This window comes from Cryptomeria japonica, chromosome 8 (genome assembly GCF_030272615.1).
Source record: "Cryptomeria japonica chromosome 8, Sugi_1.0, whole genome shotgun sequence".
Classification (NCBI taxonomy): domain Eukaryota; kingdom Viridiplantae; phylum Streptophyta; class Pinopsida; order Cupressales; family Cupressaceae; genus Cryptomeria; species Cryptomeria japonica.
Window position 1 is genome coordinate 184,947,963 of NC_081412.1, and position 22,033 is coordinate 184,969,995.

Sequence of the window (22,033 nt, forward strand, 5' to 3'; positions counted from 1 at the left end):
CTATCCTTACAAAACTACCAGATGAATTCATTATGACTGTCACCACATCCTCCACACGGCAGTTGTACTTTGATGGATCTTGCACCCAAAATGGATTGGGGACAGGAATACTATTGATCACACCTCAAGGAGATTGCATCCTAAAGTCATACAAGATAGCTTTTGCATGTACCAACAACATCATAGAATATGAGGCACTCATTACAGGACTATGCTTAGCTATCCAGTGGAAGATAAGGGAATTACAAGTCTATGGTGATTCCCAACTTGTCATAAAACAAGTCAATGACGAATACCAAACAAAAGATGACAAACTTCTCCTCTATCGTAGCATGGTTGAAGATCTTATGCAACACTTCACAAAAATCAAGTTTGATCAAGTCCCGCAAACAAATAATAGAGTTGCAGATGCAATGGCCACCATTGGCTCCCTCCTTCAGATGCCAACACATAGTTAGAAGTGTGAGTTCTTGGTTGAGCAATTATTCATACCGGCCTACGATCTACCAGAGTCTGAAATGGTGTGTGTACTTGTTGGTCCCGAATTCCCCTGGTACCAAGAGACCTTCACTTTCCTAAAAGACAATACCATCCCCCCACACCTTACCAAAACCCAACAACAAACCTTCATCCGCCGATGTGCTCGATACACTATCCTTGGAGACACCTTATTCAGAAGGCATTTCGATGGTTCCCTCCTAAGGTGTTTAGATAAACAAGAGGCTAAATGGGCACTACATGAAGTGCACGAAGGCATCTGTGGGGCACACTCAAGTGGGTTCACCTTGGCTGAAAAGCTTTTGAGAACAAGATATTACTGGCCTAAAATGGAAGTGGATGCATATAACTATGTGAAGAAATGCATCCCTTCCTAGCAACATGGCGACAAGATCCATGCGCCATCACAATAATTGTAGTCGTTCATCTCGCCCTTCTCACAATGGGGGCTCGATCTCATTGGGAAAATCCACCCTACATCATCCAATGGGCATAAATTCATTATCACCGCTACCGAGTATTTCACCAAGTGGGTAGAGGCCATCCCTCTTACTTTCACCACTAGTAAGCAGATATCCAAATTCATCTTGAACTACTTGATCTGTCGATATGGGATCCCAAAAGTAATCATTACAGATAATGGCAGACAAATCAAAAACCAGGATGTTAAAGAACTCTGCCAGAAATTCGACATCCAACATCGCTTCTCCACCCCATATTGCCCACAAGGTAATGGTTAAGCTGAGGCTTCTAAGAAAACCCTAATTAAAATCGTCAAAAATACAGTCAATGAAGCTGGTCGTGATTGGCACCTCCAACTCCACCCTGCTTTGTGGGCCTACCACACTTCCATCTGCACACCCACAGGCGCCACCCCCTATTCCCTTGTCTTTGGCTCTGAAGTCGTCCTCTTGCTTGAGATCGAGATCCCCTCTCTAAGGGTGTTGTTGCAGAATATCCTACCAGATGAAGAATACAAAATTGACAGACTACAAGAGCTAGAATTGTTGGATGAAAGGCGCCTGATGGCCTTGAACCATCTCTGGGTATATCAGAATCGCCTACGCATGAGTTACCACAAAAAGGTCAGAACCCGTGAATTTGAAATTGGTGATCTTGTCCTCATGGAAAATTAGAAAAACCTTCAAGAAAGAGAAAAGAAAGGCAAGTTAGAGCCTAATTGGTTTGGACCATATGTAATCACAACAAAATATGGATCAGGGGCCTATCAGTTGGCTACTCTTGAGGAGACCCTTTGGATGATCCAATGAATATCACGCACCCAAAAAGATTCTATGCCTAGTCCTCAGAAAGTCATCAAATTGTCAAAAAATTCAAAATAATAATAAAAAAAAAATCATGAAAAATAAATAAAATGAGAAAAAGATCCTAAAAAAAGACCGTCACTCTAGTGAAAACCTGGTAAACAGGCACCTTGTGACACAAAAAAAAACAAAAAACAAAAAAAACATAATTCGTCCATTAGTGAAAACCACTTTGTGGCGCTATGGGCAAGTACCTTGGTGAAAACCTCCATGCAGGCACCAAGGTAAATAATCTAGATCCATTGTCTATCAGGTCGGTACTCCATCACCCTCATTATCCAATTCGCCCATCATGACATTCCCCCCCTCTCCCACCTTGGAATAAATCATGCGTATGATGATGAGTCTTAGCTTAGATCATGAATAAAAAGTGTCCCATCAAACTGAGCTTGTGTGCCTTTGTGTGAGCTTCATGAAGTCTTCAGAACAGTCCTAAGTCCACAAGTTAATCTTCAGGGTCATCTGATCACTTGCCTAATCCAAAAATCCATGCCCTAGGGATGAATCCTTCCCTCACCTAGCAAATTAATCCTCCACCCTAATCCTACTCTTGGCAAGAGATGTCACTAGGTCATGAATGAGTGACTTGTTTGATTTCTTGGATTTTTCATTTAGACTTACATCTTTTTCCCTACGACTGCACCTATCTACGGCTGCCCGAATTTTCCATATCTAGGTATGTTTACAATAGATGCATACTGGAGCATATTTTCACAGCATGGTGTGTTTTGGATCTCTCTTGTATGAACCGGCGACCTGGTAATAGTGTTTATCAACACTTACCTTCTCGTGTACAAGAGGTATCAGTGTGTTTTAGAGTTTTCTTGCACATACCCACAACTTTGTATTAGTGTTCCTCAACACTTGCATAGCTGTGTGTAAGCAATTCCCATTTGATTGTGACTCAATCCATTCCTTAGGTTTCTCATGGCATCCTGATTCCTATAATTAGTGGTGCAGGTTACCTAGGGCAATATCAAACTATGTTGGCTCTCCACATTTTTGTGCACAATTCTCATCATCATTCCATCAAGTCCTAATCTAATATCCCCATGGAGTCCTCAATTCTCCCCCCCCTTACTATTCCATATTCTTCTATTTTCTATCTAACATCATTGTATTACTATTGGCATATTCCCTTTTTGCATTATTCATTCATTTTATCCACTTAGGTGGCATTATTCATATAGATTTCATTGTTTATCCATCTAGGTTGCATTACCTATTCATTTCATTACATTACTCATTTAGATTCTCATTTTTCACAAACATTTTACCACATAGATTGCATTTAGATTTCATTGCATACGTCATTTAGGTTACATTATCCATTCATAAGTAGATGACATTAATTCATTGATTTAGATTGTAATACACATACATTCCATCATTCTTTGCATAGCATTGATGATTTACATCACAATAGCTGTATAAGTGACATTTCATTCATTCCTCATATAGATTGCACCTACGGTAATTAATCATTCATCATAAATAATTTACATTTACATGTACTATTACATTACATATCCATCGCACATCTGCATATACAACGTATATACACATCAAAAACATGATCACTCATCCTGCATCCATAAACATGTCAGCAACATATCATAAGCATACATATATAAGCATCCACATTGCACCACAAACATGTCAACACAACATATCCATAATCATCATCTATGAATCACATCACAAAAATAAATAAATTTCATCATAATAAAATACACATATCATCCGCCACCACAAATCACATATATGCATATAAGCTCAAAAAGATGAATATGTTTGTCATAATACAATGATCACCCCGAAGGGTCAGAATATGATACACAAGCCAAAATGGAGCTAGCTCTCCCCTCCTTTCTCTCCAACCCCCTCCTCTGCACCTCCTCCACCTGATCCTCCTGCTCCCCCTCCTCTAGGTGGCCTAAAACCCATCGATCCACCGGTCTACTGACTTTGTGTGGGCCATTGACTCTGTGTCCCGTGGGATCACACACTCTCAGTGTACAAGGCTGCTCGCTGCGTCATAGGTACTGCTCCGTGGTATAGTCCCTTGTAGTGGCCTGCTTCCTGAAGTGCCCTCTTTGCCCTATCCCTTTGCTGCATCATGTCAGAGTACATCTGCCCAAGCCCTGCAGGAACCAACATCTGATGGGCCGCATCCCTCTCCACCCGCAGTAGTATCACATCTTCCTCGACCCTCTGTGCTCGGCCCCGTAGCTCCACCAACTCATCATCTTGCCAATGGAGACCATCCTGTAAGGCCTCAATAACCATCCTGTTTTGCCTCCTCTAGCATTCGCTCAGACTCCTCCCTCTCCTCCCTCAGAACATCTACCTCTATCCTCGTTGTATGGAGGCTCTCTGTCAAATCTGCTATCTCCTACTACAACCACTCCATCTTTGCCTCCAAGCTCTCCCTCCCAGCTCTCTCTATTTGTATCTCATCCTAAAGGGAATGAAGCCTCGCCCGGGTTGCATCTCTCTCACGCTGCACTCTGTCAAGATCAGCCTGTGATAATCCTCCCCTCCCCTCTATCTGTGCCTCAGGAATATCCATGGGTACAACATCCTCTCCCCCACCAACCCCTCCCTCTGCGGCCTCTCCTACTGCTACTGCTCTTGCCTCCTCTCCCGCCTCGGGATCCCTCCTCTACTGTCCGCTAGCACCACGCCCTGCTCCAACCACGACTCTCTCACCTGGTTCGTCATCCTCCCCGCTGACTATCTGGTGTACTACCGGGTGCAGCTCATCCTCCTCCAAAACCCCAAGAATGGTAAGACGTACTGGAAAGTGCCCCTCCCACCAGCTCATGTATCCCCTTGTCATCCCCATATCCTCTCCTGCCCCCAACCACTCATCCCAGACCAAATGTGACACTGTTTGAAAACTGGTCCTACCCTCCAATGGACTCGTTGTTGAGCCCCAAGATCTCACCTCTCGTGTAATTTGAGGATATAATGGTATGTCTCCCACTATGTATTGAACCTACCCGAGCTGACTCGGTACTCTATATGGTGCATAATACTCCATGATGTATACTAACCTGCCAAAAATCCACATCTCCACTCCAGCCCAGTGTAGCTGCCAATTCCCCCTCCATCTCTCACAACCTAAAAATGGCCGCCATGTAAACTGCATAAGCTCATCAAAGATCCGATGCCAAAACCATATAGATCCTATCCGGGTGTAATGTAGCAGCCCCCTGTACCTATCTACATATGGCTAATGGCCTCACTTGTCCTGTACACCTAATGGCCAAGTAACCGCAATATGCTCCCAAGCCCAGATATGGAGAAGTGTCACTCCCGCAGACAAGCTAGCATACTCCCTGTACACCACCAAATGCATATTGTGATATAACTGAGCCAACATCACGGCTCCCCAGGCATACTACACGCCATCATGTACCATGAAATAAAGACACCTGCTCCATCCAACATGAAATCCATGCCCTTCGAGATCCGGTATAATCCGTTCACTCAAAAATCCACAAATCACTAGTACCACACTAGGAATATGCTGAATGCCCATCGCCCTACCCAAATGCATCCTACTCCTGTCCAACATCAACAGGGTCTCATACTTGCAAACCTCCTGAAGGTAAAAATCTGCTACATCCAAATGGTACTCTGGGATGGCACCACGAATGGAGATCTTCAAGATCCTCCATACATCCAAAAGAGTCACTGTCGCCTCGCTAGTAGGTAGACAAAAGGTGTTATACCTACTATCCCACCTCTCAACTAAAATCGTCATCATCAAAGTATGAGCTCGCATCCTCGGCCACTTGCCCACAAAATGCAACCCTGGAGCAGTTAAGACCTCCAACTCATCCAATCGCAACCATCAATATAAACTCATGGTAGCGGGCCAATGCTCCCTCAACACCAACGACCCCAACTCAACGTGCATCCAACAATCCAATTCATCATTCCACATCCTTGAGTCCTATTCTACCCTCGGGTGCACCCATACCTTCAACCTATCCCAAAATTCTAAACCTATTTCTAATTTCTTCTTTCCCCTGCGCATACGCCGATTCACTTCGCGCTCATACCAAAACTGTGGCGCGCACGCCATTCTGCAGGTGCACGCGCTAACATACACCCCTAACCTATCCTAACCCTAACCTAGAAACTCCTCCAACACGAGCGCCCGCACAATACCTTGAGCATCTGCGTGGTTGCGTGAGCGCACACTATAAACACCAGTGAACCCCCAAACCCCCTTTCTTCCTGTCTTTCACCCGTGAGCGCTCATGCTACCCTATAGGTGCACGTGCTGAAATGATGATCGACACGTTTGCCTCACCTAAATTTGGCCCTACACTAAGCCCTAATTCTACCCTAAAGCCTAAAATCCACAAAGGAGGATAGTCCTACGTACCGGTGGTCCATAGCCTGTGGGTCTATCATACCGTTGGATCCTCTTGGTGCAATGCTCACATGTGGGAATGTGATCCATCTCTCCTTCTTTCCTTCTAGGCTCTGTGATAGGGAGAGTCCTACTTTACCACCAACTGGAGTTCTTTGGTGGTATAATCCTAGTCTCTCTTAGGGCCCATAGTCTCCTCCTATGTACTCCCCTACCATTAGTTTGCTTGTTTCACCTTCCTCTGACTCACAAGGTAAGCTTGCTCACTATATCCTTGCAGGGCGTGTAGGACACACAACATTTGTTCTCTCAGTGCAAAACCACCCATCTTGTTTGGTTTAGAAAACTTTCTCCTTTCGGTTTCAAAATGTCTAGGTTTCAGGGCTTGTAGCCTTCTAGATCTTCTTCCAGTTCTCAGTAGATTCCTCCCCTGCAAGTTATCTCCTTCAAGCTACTGACACCTAGCCAGACTATCACTAAGCTTGCCTAGGGCCAGTTTGCAGGAATAGCTAATGCCATCTCCTGGTCTCCTTCAAGTGAAAACCTACTATACATAGTTGGTTATGCTTAACAACCTCCAATGGTCGAGTGGAGTTTCAAGTCAGAGCCATATTATTGTTACAAACAAAGAACAAAACTGAAATGAAAAACCTTATTTGTAGATCCCGAGCTTATTCACGGAATCAAACCATTAACTCACAGAACAGAGAAATGAAGCATTTACATTAACTGCATAAGTAAACTTAAAGACTTCAAAACATTATTTGCAATTCACGAACAAAATTTAGACTCTGAATTGGAAACCAGAAAATGAAATTCTCTTTTGCTATTGAGAAAAACAGATTTGTTCTTCGATCCAAACAACCTCTTACAAATGGCCATTAGGTCTTTAATATCCTCCTTTCCCTGTCGTGAATCACTCCAAATGGACGAGATTAATTTCGTCACAAACGGTTACCAGTTGCAACCGATTTTCAGTTTCCATCAAGTCATCGGGGTAGTAGTAAAATGTGGCTTCCGATGGCCGATGACAATGCACTAAATAGAAAGCAATCCCATTGGAGCATCGGGTGGCAAGAAAACACGTCCTGTTGATACCCGATAACAACACTCCGAACACTGAAGACTTATCAGGTCATCGGGGTAAGTGTGAACCACTCCTGCCGATACTCGATAACTCAACTCCATGCCTAAGTGATCTCATCGGGTCATCGGGTTAGGGTAAAACCGGGCTTGCCGATAACTGATGGCAACGCTTCAAACACTGGCAGTCTCATCAGGGAAAGACTTATCGATGCCAATATAACAAAATGCATTGTAAGCTTCCTGTAAACAAACTACTGGACTTGAACTAGTCTTTATGTATGCACATGACCTTTGCAAGGTCTCTCAAGCCAAAATTGTAAGGGTATCTGCTCAACCCTTAGGTGCTCCTGCACCACTCTGATTGGCTCCAAGGCTTGTGTGTAACAATGAGTCCCCATTGGGCCCTTTGTGGCTTATATGGACCCCCTTGAGGGCCCATTCCCTTCGCGATCTCTCTCCTTCTATTTCCTCTTCTAGTTTTTCTTCATCTGCTCCCTCCACCCTAATTCTTCCTTCTTCATTTCAAAAAAATTTCATCAATTTTTTTTACAAAAAAAAATTTCAAAAAAAATTCTCGAGGGGGCATACACCACCCATGCTTTACACTGGTGTATCTATTTTTTTTCTTCTTCTATCTTTTACCCATCGCCAAATTTGTCGCTGCATAAAAGAGGAGCAAAATGTAGACACTTAAAAATAATTATTTTAATTATTTTAAGTTCTTTGCATAATTAATTTATTAATTGTGCCAATTCCTATTCCTCCTCAATATTAATTAAATATTATTAATGTTGTCACTATAGTTTGTTGATTTAATAAATCAATCCACCTTTATTCTTCTAAAAATCCCTAATATTAAGTCTTCTCAAATTCCTCCTTTTAATTAATTAATTAATCTAGGTGATTCCTACAAATCACTTTTTTCCTAATCCATCATTAACTTAATGAATTATTCTAGAAGCTCCCTAAACTCACTTAGCATTATTCTTCTAATTTTTAATTCCCCCCACTTATTCTCTCTCCTAGTCAAATCTTCTTACAAATCATTCTTCTAACCCCTCCTAATGAGTTGCTAGTGGCTAATCATCATGATTAGCCACAAAATCAACTCCTTGTCCCTTCCATCTAACCACCTTCCTTAAATGCTCTTTTCCTAGGTGTAGGCATCCCATCCTCCAAGGAATTTTTAATTCCTCCTTATTCCTCCAATCCCCATGAACATCATTTTTGAAGAATTTTTAATTCTTCATCCCCATCCTTCAAAGAATATTTAATTCGTTGTTCTTCCCTAGGCACATTGGGAAGTCTTCCCAATGAGCCTTGAGGAGTGTGGAGACAAGAAATGCCTTTAAGGCATATCTCTTGGTCTCCACACTTGTCTTGTCATCTCCTCTTGGGCCTTGTGTGGGCTCACAAGAAATCTTGACCCTCCATCTTGGGTCAATCCTATAGCCCTCCATTTCTCCTCTTCTCCTCCTATAAATTGAGGACTCCATCCCTTATATCCCATCCCCAAGTTTAGTAAATCCATGTTGCTATTTTGTGCCCAAGAAATCATCCTCATACCCTTATTATACCAAAATTTGCACTCATCCATACTTAGCCATTTCATCCTTTGATCATCAATCCATCATTCCTCATCCATCCATCCTATATCATTTGTGCACAATATTGGAGAGCCAACCACATCATTCCCATTGGACTGATCATATCAAGCTAGGAAGAGGCGCATTCTTGGCTTCAACAAGAGACCGAATCGGGGGAACAAGAGAACTTTCTTGGCAAGGTATAAAGGTTGTTTCATATTTTGTTATTTGGTTGTTTTATGTCTTTTGTTCATTGATTCAATCTAACCTTGCAACCAAGAGTTTTCCCTTGGTTCACTTTGTTTATAGACAACACCCCACTTTAGCACGATACAACAAGCTAAGGTTAACCTAGCACAATCATATTCGTTGTATATAGATAGTTCCTTGCACCAAATCAATTTTGTAGACATGAAGGTCAATTTTATAGTCACAAATATGAACCAAAGCAACTAGTCAATTTACAAATAGTGAGGTGATAATTTGAATAACCCTAAAATTGAAATATAATGACGAATTAATTATTAACATTATTTTAAATTCTAATTAAATATTAAATTAAATTTATTTAAAATTTGAATTAATTCATATGTATTGTTCCAATCCCAAATCATATATAATCACTTTATTTATTTAAATGAAATTATATATGTGTAAATTATCCTTTCACAAAATTAAGTAGCTTTCGAATTCCCTTGTCAATTCATGCATGTGCAATATGATAAATATACATCTTTTTTTGGTTGGAAGATCTTATATCATCTACAAGATCATTTCATATCATGAACTTGGCCTCATCCCTTATATCACACCTCTAAAATTTAAATCTTGATGAATGATGTAATTAAAGAACATAACATCACCCTTAACAATTCTACTCAACCAATTAAACTACTACGGAGTGATCTCTTATTTGATATAAGAATGCATCTTAAAGAGATAAAATTTGAAACCATGTAAACCATGTGTTAAATAGTACTGCATGGCAGACGGCCCAAATAAGAGAATAATTTGTTTAACTTCTTCACAGACTTCCTTTCAATGGAAGGGTAGCATAGAAAAACAGAGCAATCAATATAAATTGATATAAAACTACTTATTCACCGGATCTCCTGTTACACAGAAGGGGGTCTACATGTATATATACATAGTTATTTAGAGTAAGGAGAACAAAAGATGGCACAAGGAGGAGGCATTCAATGAATGGTTGGTAGCAGAGTCCGCCAGATCAAACCGCATTCACGCCTCTGTTTATTGAAAAGGAGTAATAAATAACTAAAGACTAGAGAAGCTCCTTACGAAGTCGAACTGGCTGCACTGCGCGTTTGTCCATCAGAAACTTAGAAGCCCCTCTTAAGGCTTTTTGCCAGGCCTGTGAAAAACCCCAGAATTACAACACCAAATATAACCAAATTAGCATAACCAGAGGAAAATAAAGTTTATTGCTATGGGTTTATTTTCTGGACCACTATTCAGAATCTAGAATGTTATTATCCTATCCTATACCTCGAAGAGGTCTAAAAGATAGAAGTACAGGACAAAACAACATGGTTGCAATTAGGGTAGTTTATCGGGAAGGGCTTTGAAAAAAATAACAGTTAGATTTTTACTGTGGGAAAAATATTAAAAAAAAAATCCTTTGAATCTTTAGCTTACAGAGTAGGGAAGAATCAATACTATCTGTGATATCAACTTTTCTTTTTGTTTACGGATGCAATTAGATAGGTTTATGTAGAGTTCAATACTGAATCAATACCATTTGTTATAATCAAATCTATTTAAAATAAAATGCTCTTCCTTTCAAGTAAAAAGTAAAAATAATTTTCGAAGTGATGTTACCGGCCTGTCCAAATCCACATAGGCATTGGTTTTCCATTTGTCTTCTATATAATTCAAAGTTGTACAGCTTTGAAATTTGATTGCAATAATTCCGGCTTACCAGGAATTTGCACCGCTTTTGTATTCCAAATTAAAACACCCTTTTTCCCTTGTCGGGCTGAGCGATAGGAATGTAAAGCACAGGACAGTGATAGGTTGATTTAAGATCTGGTCCCAAAATAATGATAAGGCTTAAACAGTGGTAAGTTATGTTCAATGTGAGGAGGGGTTTCAGATTAAATAGTGCAGACTATTTTAAGCTGGATCCAAAAAATAATTTGAACAGATATGGACAGAGAAGAGCTTAAACAAGACAGTTGCTTCTATTTGAAACTACAAATCTTTCAATTAAAAATGAATATGTTTCCTGAATTGGATTTAATTGTATGAGAGTTTTGTAGATCATACTTCATAATTCAGAATTCTTACGCTTTAGATCATATTTAAGAATGATTATCTCAAAAGATTTTCATTCACTAATATTGTATTTTTCACATATCTACTGTTTATTTTCAACTATAAGACTGTATATTTGGCAGTTTTAACTGTTCAATCCTCCCGCCCACACCTACCAAAATTTTATCCTCGGTAAACCCTGAAGGGGAGGAGTAAATAAATTCAAGGTTTAGGTCTATTCTTCCAGAATTTTAAGCTAGTATTTTCTGATCATAAGCCTTGAATTGAGAAAATTATAACAGTGGCGCCATTCATGGAAAATAGATCGAAGACATCAAAATTTCGGAGTCTATAATATAGATATGAGTATTTTTAGAATCAAATCTATACTAATTTTTGTCATCAACATGTCAGTCCACATGTTGTGATCCATCATCAACCTGAAGAGATCAAGAGAATGAAAAATGACAGTTCATTTAAAGTCATTGAAATCTTTAAAAAACAGATACTACAGAGATATGAAGGGGGAAAAGTGAGAAAACTTATTTAATAGATTTTTCAGTAGCTCTTTGTCACATATAATGAATATGTCCGATGGATAATAAGATCAGTTATGACAGCTCTGAGAAACGCGAAACAATTTGGTCTCTTTTAACATTGGAAACAAAAGTACTATACATACATCAAAGAAAGATTATTTACCTTTCCGGCAGCTGTAGAAAACAGAGCATAAGTTTTAATCTGTGCAACTGTTCGGTGTGAACTCTTGAGGCTCCCCACGGATCTCAACAAACCCGTCTTACGCACAGCACTGTTGCCATTCAGAGGAGTCTTCCAAGTGACAATGGACTCCAGCTCTCTTGACGCAGAGACACTATTATTACTATTATTCTTTGTGTGCTTGGGATTCTGCGTTCGAATCCCCTCAGTCACAGCTCCCATCCGTTTCTTCAAGCCATTCTTCTTCGCCTCGGGAGACGGCACCCCGCTCTGATTATAAACATAATCATAAACCGAAACATCCGAGAATTTCACCAAAAGCTTGTCCGATGCATCCTTCGGAACATGCTGAACTTTAGGGCTCGCCATTTTCCCTCTCAATCAACAGATTTTCACAACTCCTCTTGCAAATCACTGATCTTGCTGAGCCATCTCCATCCGCTGCTTTAAATCACAGCAAATTTGAAATCAAGAGCGGGCCTTGTTCACTCATTCATTTATGAAAACATCACACAGAAATGCTGAGTACGCTCTGAATTCAATACGCAGATTCAAATTTTGGAAACGTATATTTCGGTATTGAAGCGAAACACGAGGAATGCTCACGGGAATAACAAACAGGCCCTATTTTGGGGATTCTGCAAAAATGGTGTGCAGTGACCGCTTTAAGCAGTTGTGATGGGATTAACGGCCATAAAAGAGTGGGATTATCATGTATGCCGGGCGTTTGAGGTGAACGTTGGGGGCATGAAGCAGCATTTATTATTATCATAAAGTAGCACTGAATATTATGATTTAAAATCAAACGGTTGTAAATGCAGATCAACGGCTCTTTCTGGCGCAATGGGTAGGCGCCATAACGGTATGGGCGATAATTTCTATGCTTCGTTGTGGAATCTTTACCTAGCACGCCGTGAAAGGAACGTGGGTAAACATCATAGGTTCAATTTTGGCGGGCCCCACTGTCCTCACTATTTTCACGTAATCAGCTCCTACCTAAAAATTTAGCTTAAATTTTGCAGATTTTTGTTGTTGTTACAATGTATAAACGTTAATAGACCCACACATTATCTTCATTGCTTACATTGTACAATAATACAAACTATCAATTCTTTTTTATATAAAATTCAAAGTTCTAATTCTTATTGGTAAATTCCCCTCTTAAGGTCACGGCTATTCTGGCTTCAAAACAGACCTTTCATACAATGATAGTGATGTGTTAGTCAATAGTAATCATTTATTACAAAATCAACAATGTAAAATGCGTCCTTTCCTTAATGCTATCTATATCAATATATTTTCTATTAATAGATTATGGAACAAAGTAGTTAGAAATCCACCTTAAAAGCACAATTCTTTAATTCTACTTTTAAAAAAATTAGCTCCTTTAAGTCCAAAATGAATAAAAGTTTATAAAACTAGAGCTTAATTTCAAAATAATTGATAAATTTGTAATGCTCTAGCCTTCAAATTAATTTATTCGTTTTCAAAGAAACATGAAAAAGATAATTAGAATTTTGAAAAGTGATTAATAATGATTGTAAGTTTTAAAAAAGTTAAATTTGTTAATATAATTCAAAATAAGTTTGTAATTAATATCTATTATTACAATAAAAAATCATCCATAATTAAAAATTCTTATTTTATATTTGAAAAATATTCTATAAGAAATTTTCTAACTTAAAGATTTATAATTTTGTTAAGTAATTATTATATATATATTTTTAAATTGTTGATAGGGCCCACTCCTTTATATCAATATGCAAAATAAAATTTGGTTTTAACAATTGCTTTACTACCATTCAATTACAAGTATATTTAATTTCGATACCAAAACTTTGTCCCTAATCTATATGAAAAGGCCAAGAAAGACATACATTATTTGACATTGCAACCCGTTAGTATCAATTTGCCATCCTTACATAAACACTAACCCCATCAAAAAGATTAAAAAAAACCTAGACAATATTTTGAATCCATCAATAAGGTATTACCCAACACATCCACTATTGAGCTCACGCCACAATAGGATTCAAAGACATCTTCAATCCACTCATTTGAAAAAAAAAATACCACGAGAACCTCCATATTTAATTCCTAGGTGAGATTTTTTATCACAACATGAACAATCTTTATGCCATGTAGTTTAGTCACCTCCGCCACTTTGATTGGAGCCTTGATAGCTAAGTAATTATACTTAGTCTAGAAACCAACCATGTCATATGCCAACTGAGTGTTGGTGTGTAGTTATGCTTAGGTGCTTAGATGGCTTGTCCATGTGGCATCTTGCCTAGTTGGCAAATAGTTACACCCATTTGGCAAGTTAGGTAGGGTGGTAGTTAGGGTATTTGTTCTTTGTATACAACTCCTCTCCTAATGTACTCACTCACTCAATATATCAATCTTCTCTTTTGCTTTGCATTTCTCTCTCAGTTGTTTCTACTTGCCTAGTGTTCTTGGCTAAGTCTCACATGGTATTAGAGACTTTGCTAGTACAATAGAGATGAAATTGATTTGCAAGCAAGTTCTTCATGAAAAGTTGGAGCGAGGGCTGCAGGTTTGTTTCTGCAAATTCATCATAAATTTGCAATTTTGTTGATTCTTTGAGAAAAAATTGTTAAAAAGGCATATGAGAATTGTTGCAAATTGCCTTTCATTTTGTGTTTGAAATCTACAACAAATGAGTCAATTTGGAGTAGTAAGGAGGCCCAGTGCCACTAATTGACTTAAGATCACATGGATGTTTAGCCTTTCCAACCCAAGAGGGCTTAACTTTTCCTCGTTTTTACCCTAAAGTTTGTAAACATGACTTTTTTGTAATATTTTACAATGCATTGAAATTTTTAATGATTTTTATGACAACTCAAGAAAACTAAAACTATCATAATTTTTATTTGACAACTTGTTTTTTAGTGTCGTTTTATTGAAAATGGTTGAAGTGTCATTTTTTGGTTCAATCTATATTGCATATGCACTATACTCATAAGGTGTCAATTGAAAGGGGGTGTCCCTAAAACTAAATCAGAGGATGTAATATGTGTTGCATCTTGTATGCTTCCACACTTCTTCAATTTGAGACTAATTGAGATGTGCATGGGGATTACGCATGATAAAGTTCTTCTTTTGGGAGGTCCATCATATCAAAACTACAATTCCATCTTTGTATTGTTTCACTTAATTCAAATAATTATTTATCTTGGAAACAAGGGATAATAAATCATTATTGTGAGTGTGGTCTACTAGCCTATTTCCTTGGACTTGTTATTGAGCCAGACAAATATCAAAAGAACAAGTGATTTAACAAAAATGACACATCACAATATATGAGAGATCTGTTTATCACATTGAACACTCCGAATGTCCTTCCACTGCTTGCACCATCATCCAACAATTATTTGGAGATCTTAATGTTAATGTAAAATATTCTACATAGAATATTCCTTTAGACAAGTTATAATGCTTGAGTGTGCAAATCTTATCCATAACATAAACCAGGATTGTAGATAGTAACTGTTAGAGGAGGTGGCAATATATTAGCTATATATTTGTACTCATTCCCAAGTTATTCAAGCATTCACAACTTATCTTTCAATTCTCATTTGTGTAATTATCACACATGGTATTAGATTTGAGGCGAGTTCAAATGCAAATTCTTTTATATTGTGCAAATTTACTTGCATGTTAATTCTAAGTGCAATTAAAGGTGGGTATTGAGTGAGATCATGGATTTGAATGGATTGTGGATATGTGTCACAACTCCTTGTACTCATGAGAACATGCTCGTCTGAAGGTGTTCTCACTATGATTTGCAAGCCCATGTGACGAGTTGAAAGGCTTGTGTGGCGCATTTCTTTAGAGATTTGCTTGATTTTATTGTCTTAAAAAGGCTACGAGTTTCTTGAATAGCAAGGCATGATTTGCATTGCATGTCATTCCTTCTATTTTTAAAAGGTGATTTACTAATCTTTAGCCACAATGCTTTTTGCATGGGGATGATTTTGCTTGCAAACTAATCCACATTTTTAGGCTGATTCTCTTTCATTGGAACTATCTTCTCAGGTCGCAATTCCTAGGTTGTTTTTCTGCTTTTGGAAGGAGGCATCTTTTTGTCCTTTTTGAAAACATGGCATGAGAAAATCTAGAGTGGCTAAAACCTATTATGCTAGTCGTTTGGAAATTGTAAGCATGATTTATACAACCAACCCAATGAACTTGGCAGAGACAAAGTCGCATTGAATCTGTTGTTTAAAAGAAGCATTTGTTGTTTCTTTCTTTGCATTTATGCACAAGTCAAGATTTTTGCAGCACTTGTTTTGGAAAAGTCGTGGTCTTCTTTTGCATGGGCGATTTGTTTGTTGGGCGTGAGTCTTCCAACGCCATGATTTGTGCAGATTATGGCGCAATCTGTAGTTTTTTTGTAGAACAAATTTGTTTTATTACAAGAACATTGAGTGGGTAGAGGCATTCAAGCTGTGTGAGATGATCTAAAGTGGAGGTGTGAGTTTCTTTAAGATGCGTCTACTCTCTCTCTCTCCTTCTTGTCACCTTTTCTTTTTCTCCCTACAAAGGCATGGATAAACTTTTCCTTGGTGTTTGTTTTCTATTGATTGGCAACTTCGATCCTCAATAGGATCAATTTTATCCCCACATAAGCAACAACTCAAGGTGATTCTTTGATCATTTGATAGTCTTTCATGGAGGCAAACATAAATCTTTTCTTATATACTTTGAAATTGCATGTTCCCTCATTTTTCACATGCTCTAGCTATGATTTCAAAAAACTATGGTGTTGATCACTTATCATATGAGAAACCACAATTTTAATGGAATAATCAAGGTAATGTAATAATGAACTGAAATAAAGTTCTATTTGGTGGAGTTCATGAATAAATCATCTAGTTAAGGTTTCAGTATGTTACTTGAATAACTAAATATAGGATTTAAAAGTTGTTAATTAATCGGAGCTTCGTAACTATTGGTACTCGCGTAGTGGTCTCTATGATCCTGATCTTCATCTTGTCATCTTGTTGCAATGTGGATGTTTGGAAATCTATGCAAACAAGAGAGAAAACCCCAACCTCCAAAATTATCTATGTTCAATGTATTATTCATCACTAAATATTAAAATACATCTTTAGAACCTTCATGAACACCTCCACAACATTAAGCCTCTCGATGTGTCCAAGCATGAATGCATGCATCCCATATTGTGCTTCACATATGCACTCTTTGAAGAAGACTCAAAGTGGCCCCAAAAATGTTAACTCTTGGTGATGCATGTACTTCTAGGAATATTATGCAAGGTGTACAATACCTAATTCCTAACATTCTCCCACTTGTTGTATACATTATATAAGGTGTAACAAGTAACCTAAAACATGAGCAAGGGAACAATCCATATAGCCACACATACCATTCAAAGTGATCCATGTGTTCCATCAAGGTATCTATAACAAGAAACAAGGTGACCACCATTCCAAGCATGGATGCTCTCATCCCCCATCATGCTGATGCACAAAGATATGAGTCCATTCAAAGATAAGTAAACTATCTTCCACAATGAAGTATAAGTCCTGCCTCAATTGATATTGCAAGAATAAACACTCAATAAAGGTATCTATATGCATTAGTATTTGCCAAGATACAATACTCATATCCGAAATAGCACCCATAACAAGTGCTAACACATCCAACTATCCATAGCTCGTAGGTATTTTAAAACATAGTTACCTCATGCCATCAACATGAACAACCCATAAACCGCAATCATAAGTTCTATGTGCAAACATATCAATGAAGAACATATACATCTAGGAACTCCCACTACATGGGTAATGCAAATCTAAAAAAGATCAAGGAATATCAAGTATATCAATAGCATTACATAGGTGTAGTACCAAGGAACATCCACAATGATATGTTGAACCTATAAACTAATAAATTCCTATATAAGTAGAACTCTCATCACAAGTCTCCATAGATCTCCCAAGTTCTTTACACTCGACATTGGAAAGAGATAAAGGATCCTCCATGTCATTACCCAAAAACAAGTGACAACACATGACCTCAAGCCTAGAGTGATTATAATAGCCCCAACCAAACCTCAAAACCAATGTCATGTGAACCTAAACATCTAGGAAGATAAACGAGACCAAAGACAGAATCTACAAATCATAAGCATGTAGCATATCCTTCTACATACACCTCTAAATGCATACTATGTGAAAGTATGATCTCCTCCACAACACCCCAAATGAAAAGCTATACACACAACCACTTCAATCTCACAGATTAAACACAACATATATATCATATAACCAAAATAGATGTAAACCTCTAAAGCCAAGAAGATCAAATTTAAAGTAAACATTACCATATCAGGAAAACAACCTAATAAACTATTTTCTAAGATCCCCATCCTAATATCAAATATCAACTCATATACACAAGGAGATAATAAAGCTATTTATCCCTCAAATGAATCCTCCAAAACTAACCATCTATCCATTTCTCAAGATCCATATTTATGAATGATAAATCATAAAACATAATGTGCTTGAAAGGAGCAATGGTCAATGTCTCTCAAGTACTAAACCGATGAGTAGACCAATAGTAGGAAATGAGAATGCTCCTCCAAGATATCCAAGTCATCATGACTCACCTAAGAGAAATCTCCACATAGGTCCATGTTGAACTTACATCCAACCAAGAAGTAGGTTCCTTGAACTTTCTACTGAAATATCATCAAGAGTACATGCATCTCAACTTATGTTTTTAATCCATAAGAGAACTCCAAGCCTCATGTATGTCTCCATTTATCCACGACCACTTGTAATAGATCAATCCATGCCAAACTCTAGATGCAATATATAATGATCATGAAGTAATCAAGAAAATGATCATGTACAATATATGAAGAGAAACAAAAAAATATCAATGTCAAAGCTCCAATCTCGAGAATAAAAAACCATAAATACAACAACTTGATCAAACCATCTCCTAAAAAAAAATCATATGCTCCACTGAACATATAAAAAACTTGTATCATGCCAAAAATATAACACATGATCAAAGAGTATGCCATGACATAATATTTAAACCATCCTCTAAATCAAGGAACACCTATCAAAGTCAACAAGTAGTGACACCTCAATCAAAGACTAAGAGTCCTCTATGGCATAACAAGATATCAACATATCCAATCTCATGAAGATAGCCATTTTTTAATAGTGAACCTACATTTATGTGAAAGACTCAAGTTTGTAGCAACAAGATCCAAGAGCTCCTCCAAAACATCTATAAACACCAAAGAAGATTATCCATCATCAAATGGTGAACCCACATCATGCTACCAAAAACTCTCACTAAAATATGATATTGAGTCACACATGGAATCATGATAACTATCTCTTAAATGAAAACCATCTAGGTCCACATACACATAACTCAAATATGAATACTCTAAGTGAAACCAAGATACCATCACTCGAATCTATCCAACACCGCTAATACTACAAAAAATTTCCTGTTGAAATGTGGAACGAAGCTATCATGACAAAATGATAAAACCATCATGCCACCAGTGCCAAACTTGACTATCTAGGTACTATAAACAACATACATAATCTCATCTCAAAGAAAACATACCAATATACAAATAACCACAAATAAGACCAACTAATAAAGTCTGCATCAACACTAAATCAATCATACTAATAAATACAATCCACAATGAATCATTCCACTACAAGATAATGGGTAGCTAATCCACGACCTACATAACTCAAAGATCTAAGAAATGAAACATGCAAAATCATAATCACATCAATAACTTGCAAACTAAGATATCAAAGAAGATAATCATATACACTACATGACTCAAACACCAAATCAATCTCAAATTTGATTTTCCAATCATGTCCAAAACTAAGTACCTTAGTCAAGGAACCAAATAAGAATCAAGAAGATAATAACAACCTCCTAACATCGAACCAAATCACCACCAAACCACCATAGACCTGATAATGTTGTGCCAATACAAAAAAGTATACTTACATAATCATGCCACCATAATCAACACCAATGTTTACTTGTACTCAAATATTACCCACATGAGGCTTCAAGTCCCTAATCATGTCTGAACATGTCCTCAAAATGAAAGACAACTTGTGCACCTATCACCATCAAGTTCCAACTCTGAAGGACACCTTTAAACTTATACCAAGAAGCACCAAATCTGAAAATCATCTATACAGTCATGAATATCACATGAAAACATATACTCCCTCAAGGTTTTGCCTCTTGACTCGTTTGGATGCTCATCCAATCACACCTAGAATCTCAAGCACCTATAAGTGTTCGAACAAGTACACAAATCTCTCTACTCATCAAACAAAAAAAAATCAATAAAACCACTATGAAGTACATTGCACATGCTCTCAAATGGTTATTTGAAATAAAAGGCCAATTATGTAAGCAAAATTGATGATAAAATGTGTGAAACAAATAATAACTAGATTTTAGGCCCAAAAAAAAGAAAAATTCAAAATCAAGGAATTAAACCTATACCACTAGAGAGTGATCAAAACCATCTTTCCAATGAGTAAGAGAAGTAGAAAAAAGGACAATTTGGGAAAAAATATGCTCATTTAAAAAAAAACACCAATTCTTCTACATAGGCAAGCAAGTGGCAATCCCCAAGCAAAGACATCGACGACCCATCGGTGGTAGTGCCATGTTGGTGGTGACCCTGAGAGGTGTCGCTCATGTGGTGGTAGTGGCATAATTCTTAAAAGAGATTTTAATTTTTTTTTTTTTAAATGTTTAATAAATTTAATGGCAGGTGAATAATATTAAATAGGGCAATTATCTATTTTTATTGGCTAGCGAGTAACCCACATCGAGCCAGGGGACAATGACTGGGGTTTGATCAGTTTATGCCAGACCCACCAAGCACTTCATGGGGGGCGTCGATAGTAGTACCCTATAGTATCGATGTCTGTGGTACCGTAGAGTATCACTGCATACCACTATTTTATTTAAATTTTTTCAAAACAAAATTTTTCAAAGCACCCATGATTTTTTTTATTTTATATTTTAAGGAAATATTTTTGATAGGGTCAAATGTATTAATTTTATTTGACAACTATCCCTGGTTGATTCATATGGTTGTACAAATAGGGCCGAGGGCAATTTTTTTGTTTTTATCAATTTTTCAAAAAGGGGTTAGACTTTATGTGATTTTTCATCTCTTAACCATCTTGGATCCAATGGTGAGGTTGATTTTATCCTAGGGAGTCATCTATAAAACTTCCCCCACAAAACCCTCATATGAAACCACATCCAAGAAACCCTTTTGACCCAACATTTATTAAACCCCAAATATGCAAACAACTCATTATAAAAACAAATAAAAAACTCTCGGATCTACAATAAATCTACTTGCAAAACCCTCATATCCTGCCATGTATTCATTCTTTCATCTAAGCCATAGATTCAAACCTAACTAAGATTTACTTTATTAAGGGTTGCATAACCACAACCATGGCTCTAATACCAAATGTTAGAAAATTTGTAGCCATATAATGATAATTTTCACATAACCCAAAAGAAAAATCTATGCAAACAAGTATTTAGAATCCACATGCAAGAGAATAGACAACATACCATCAAAAGATGATAGAAGATATACCTTGGGAAATCCCTCAAGAGGGAAAAAAACAACCTCCAAAAGTATCTATGCATTGTTAGAATCAATGACAGTCTCAAAGACACTGAGAGGGGGGGGGGGGGGGGGGGGGAGGGTGAATCAGTGTCTAATCGGTTAGCAAAATATTTAAACTTATTAAGAACTTTGTATCCCAAAACAGTGTACCGGTAAAGAATTAATGCAACAAATAAGAATAACGGAGACAACATAGAGAACATACCATAGCACAAGATATTTAATGAGGAAACCCAGTGTAGGAAAAAACTCGGTGGGATTTGTGACCCACAATATTCACTCACTGGCCAATGAATAAATATTACTTACAATGAGGGGCCTGCACATGCTGGAAGGCTAGTAGCCTAGAGCTCACTGCTCAACTACAAAACAAAAGTCTCACTGACTTACAAAATAGATTATCAAAATCCAATACAATGTACTGCTTCAA

General features: G+C 37.7%; 1 protein-coding gene across 1 annotated transcript; it reads right to left on the reverse strand.

Moving 5' to 3' along the window:
* Positions 1-9,884: 9,884 nt before the first annotated feature.
* On the reverse strand, positions 9,885-12,612 carry LOC131048428 (uncharacterized). Its single transcript, XM_057982384.2, has 2 exons — positions 11,862-12,612; positions 9,885-10,257 (listed from the first exon to the last, which is right to left on the reverse strand). The coding sequence occupies exons 1-2, from the start codon at positions 12,246-12,248 to the stop codon at positions 10,168-10,170; spliced, it is 477 nt and encodes a 158-aa protein (XP_057838367.2). The 5' UTR covers positions 12,249-12,612; the 3' UTR covers positions 9,885-10,167.
* Positions 12,613-22,033: the final 9,421 nt, after the last annotated feature.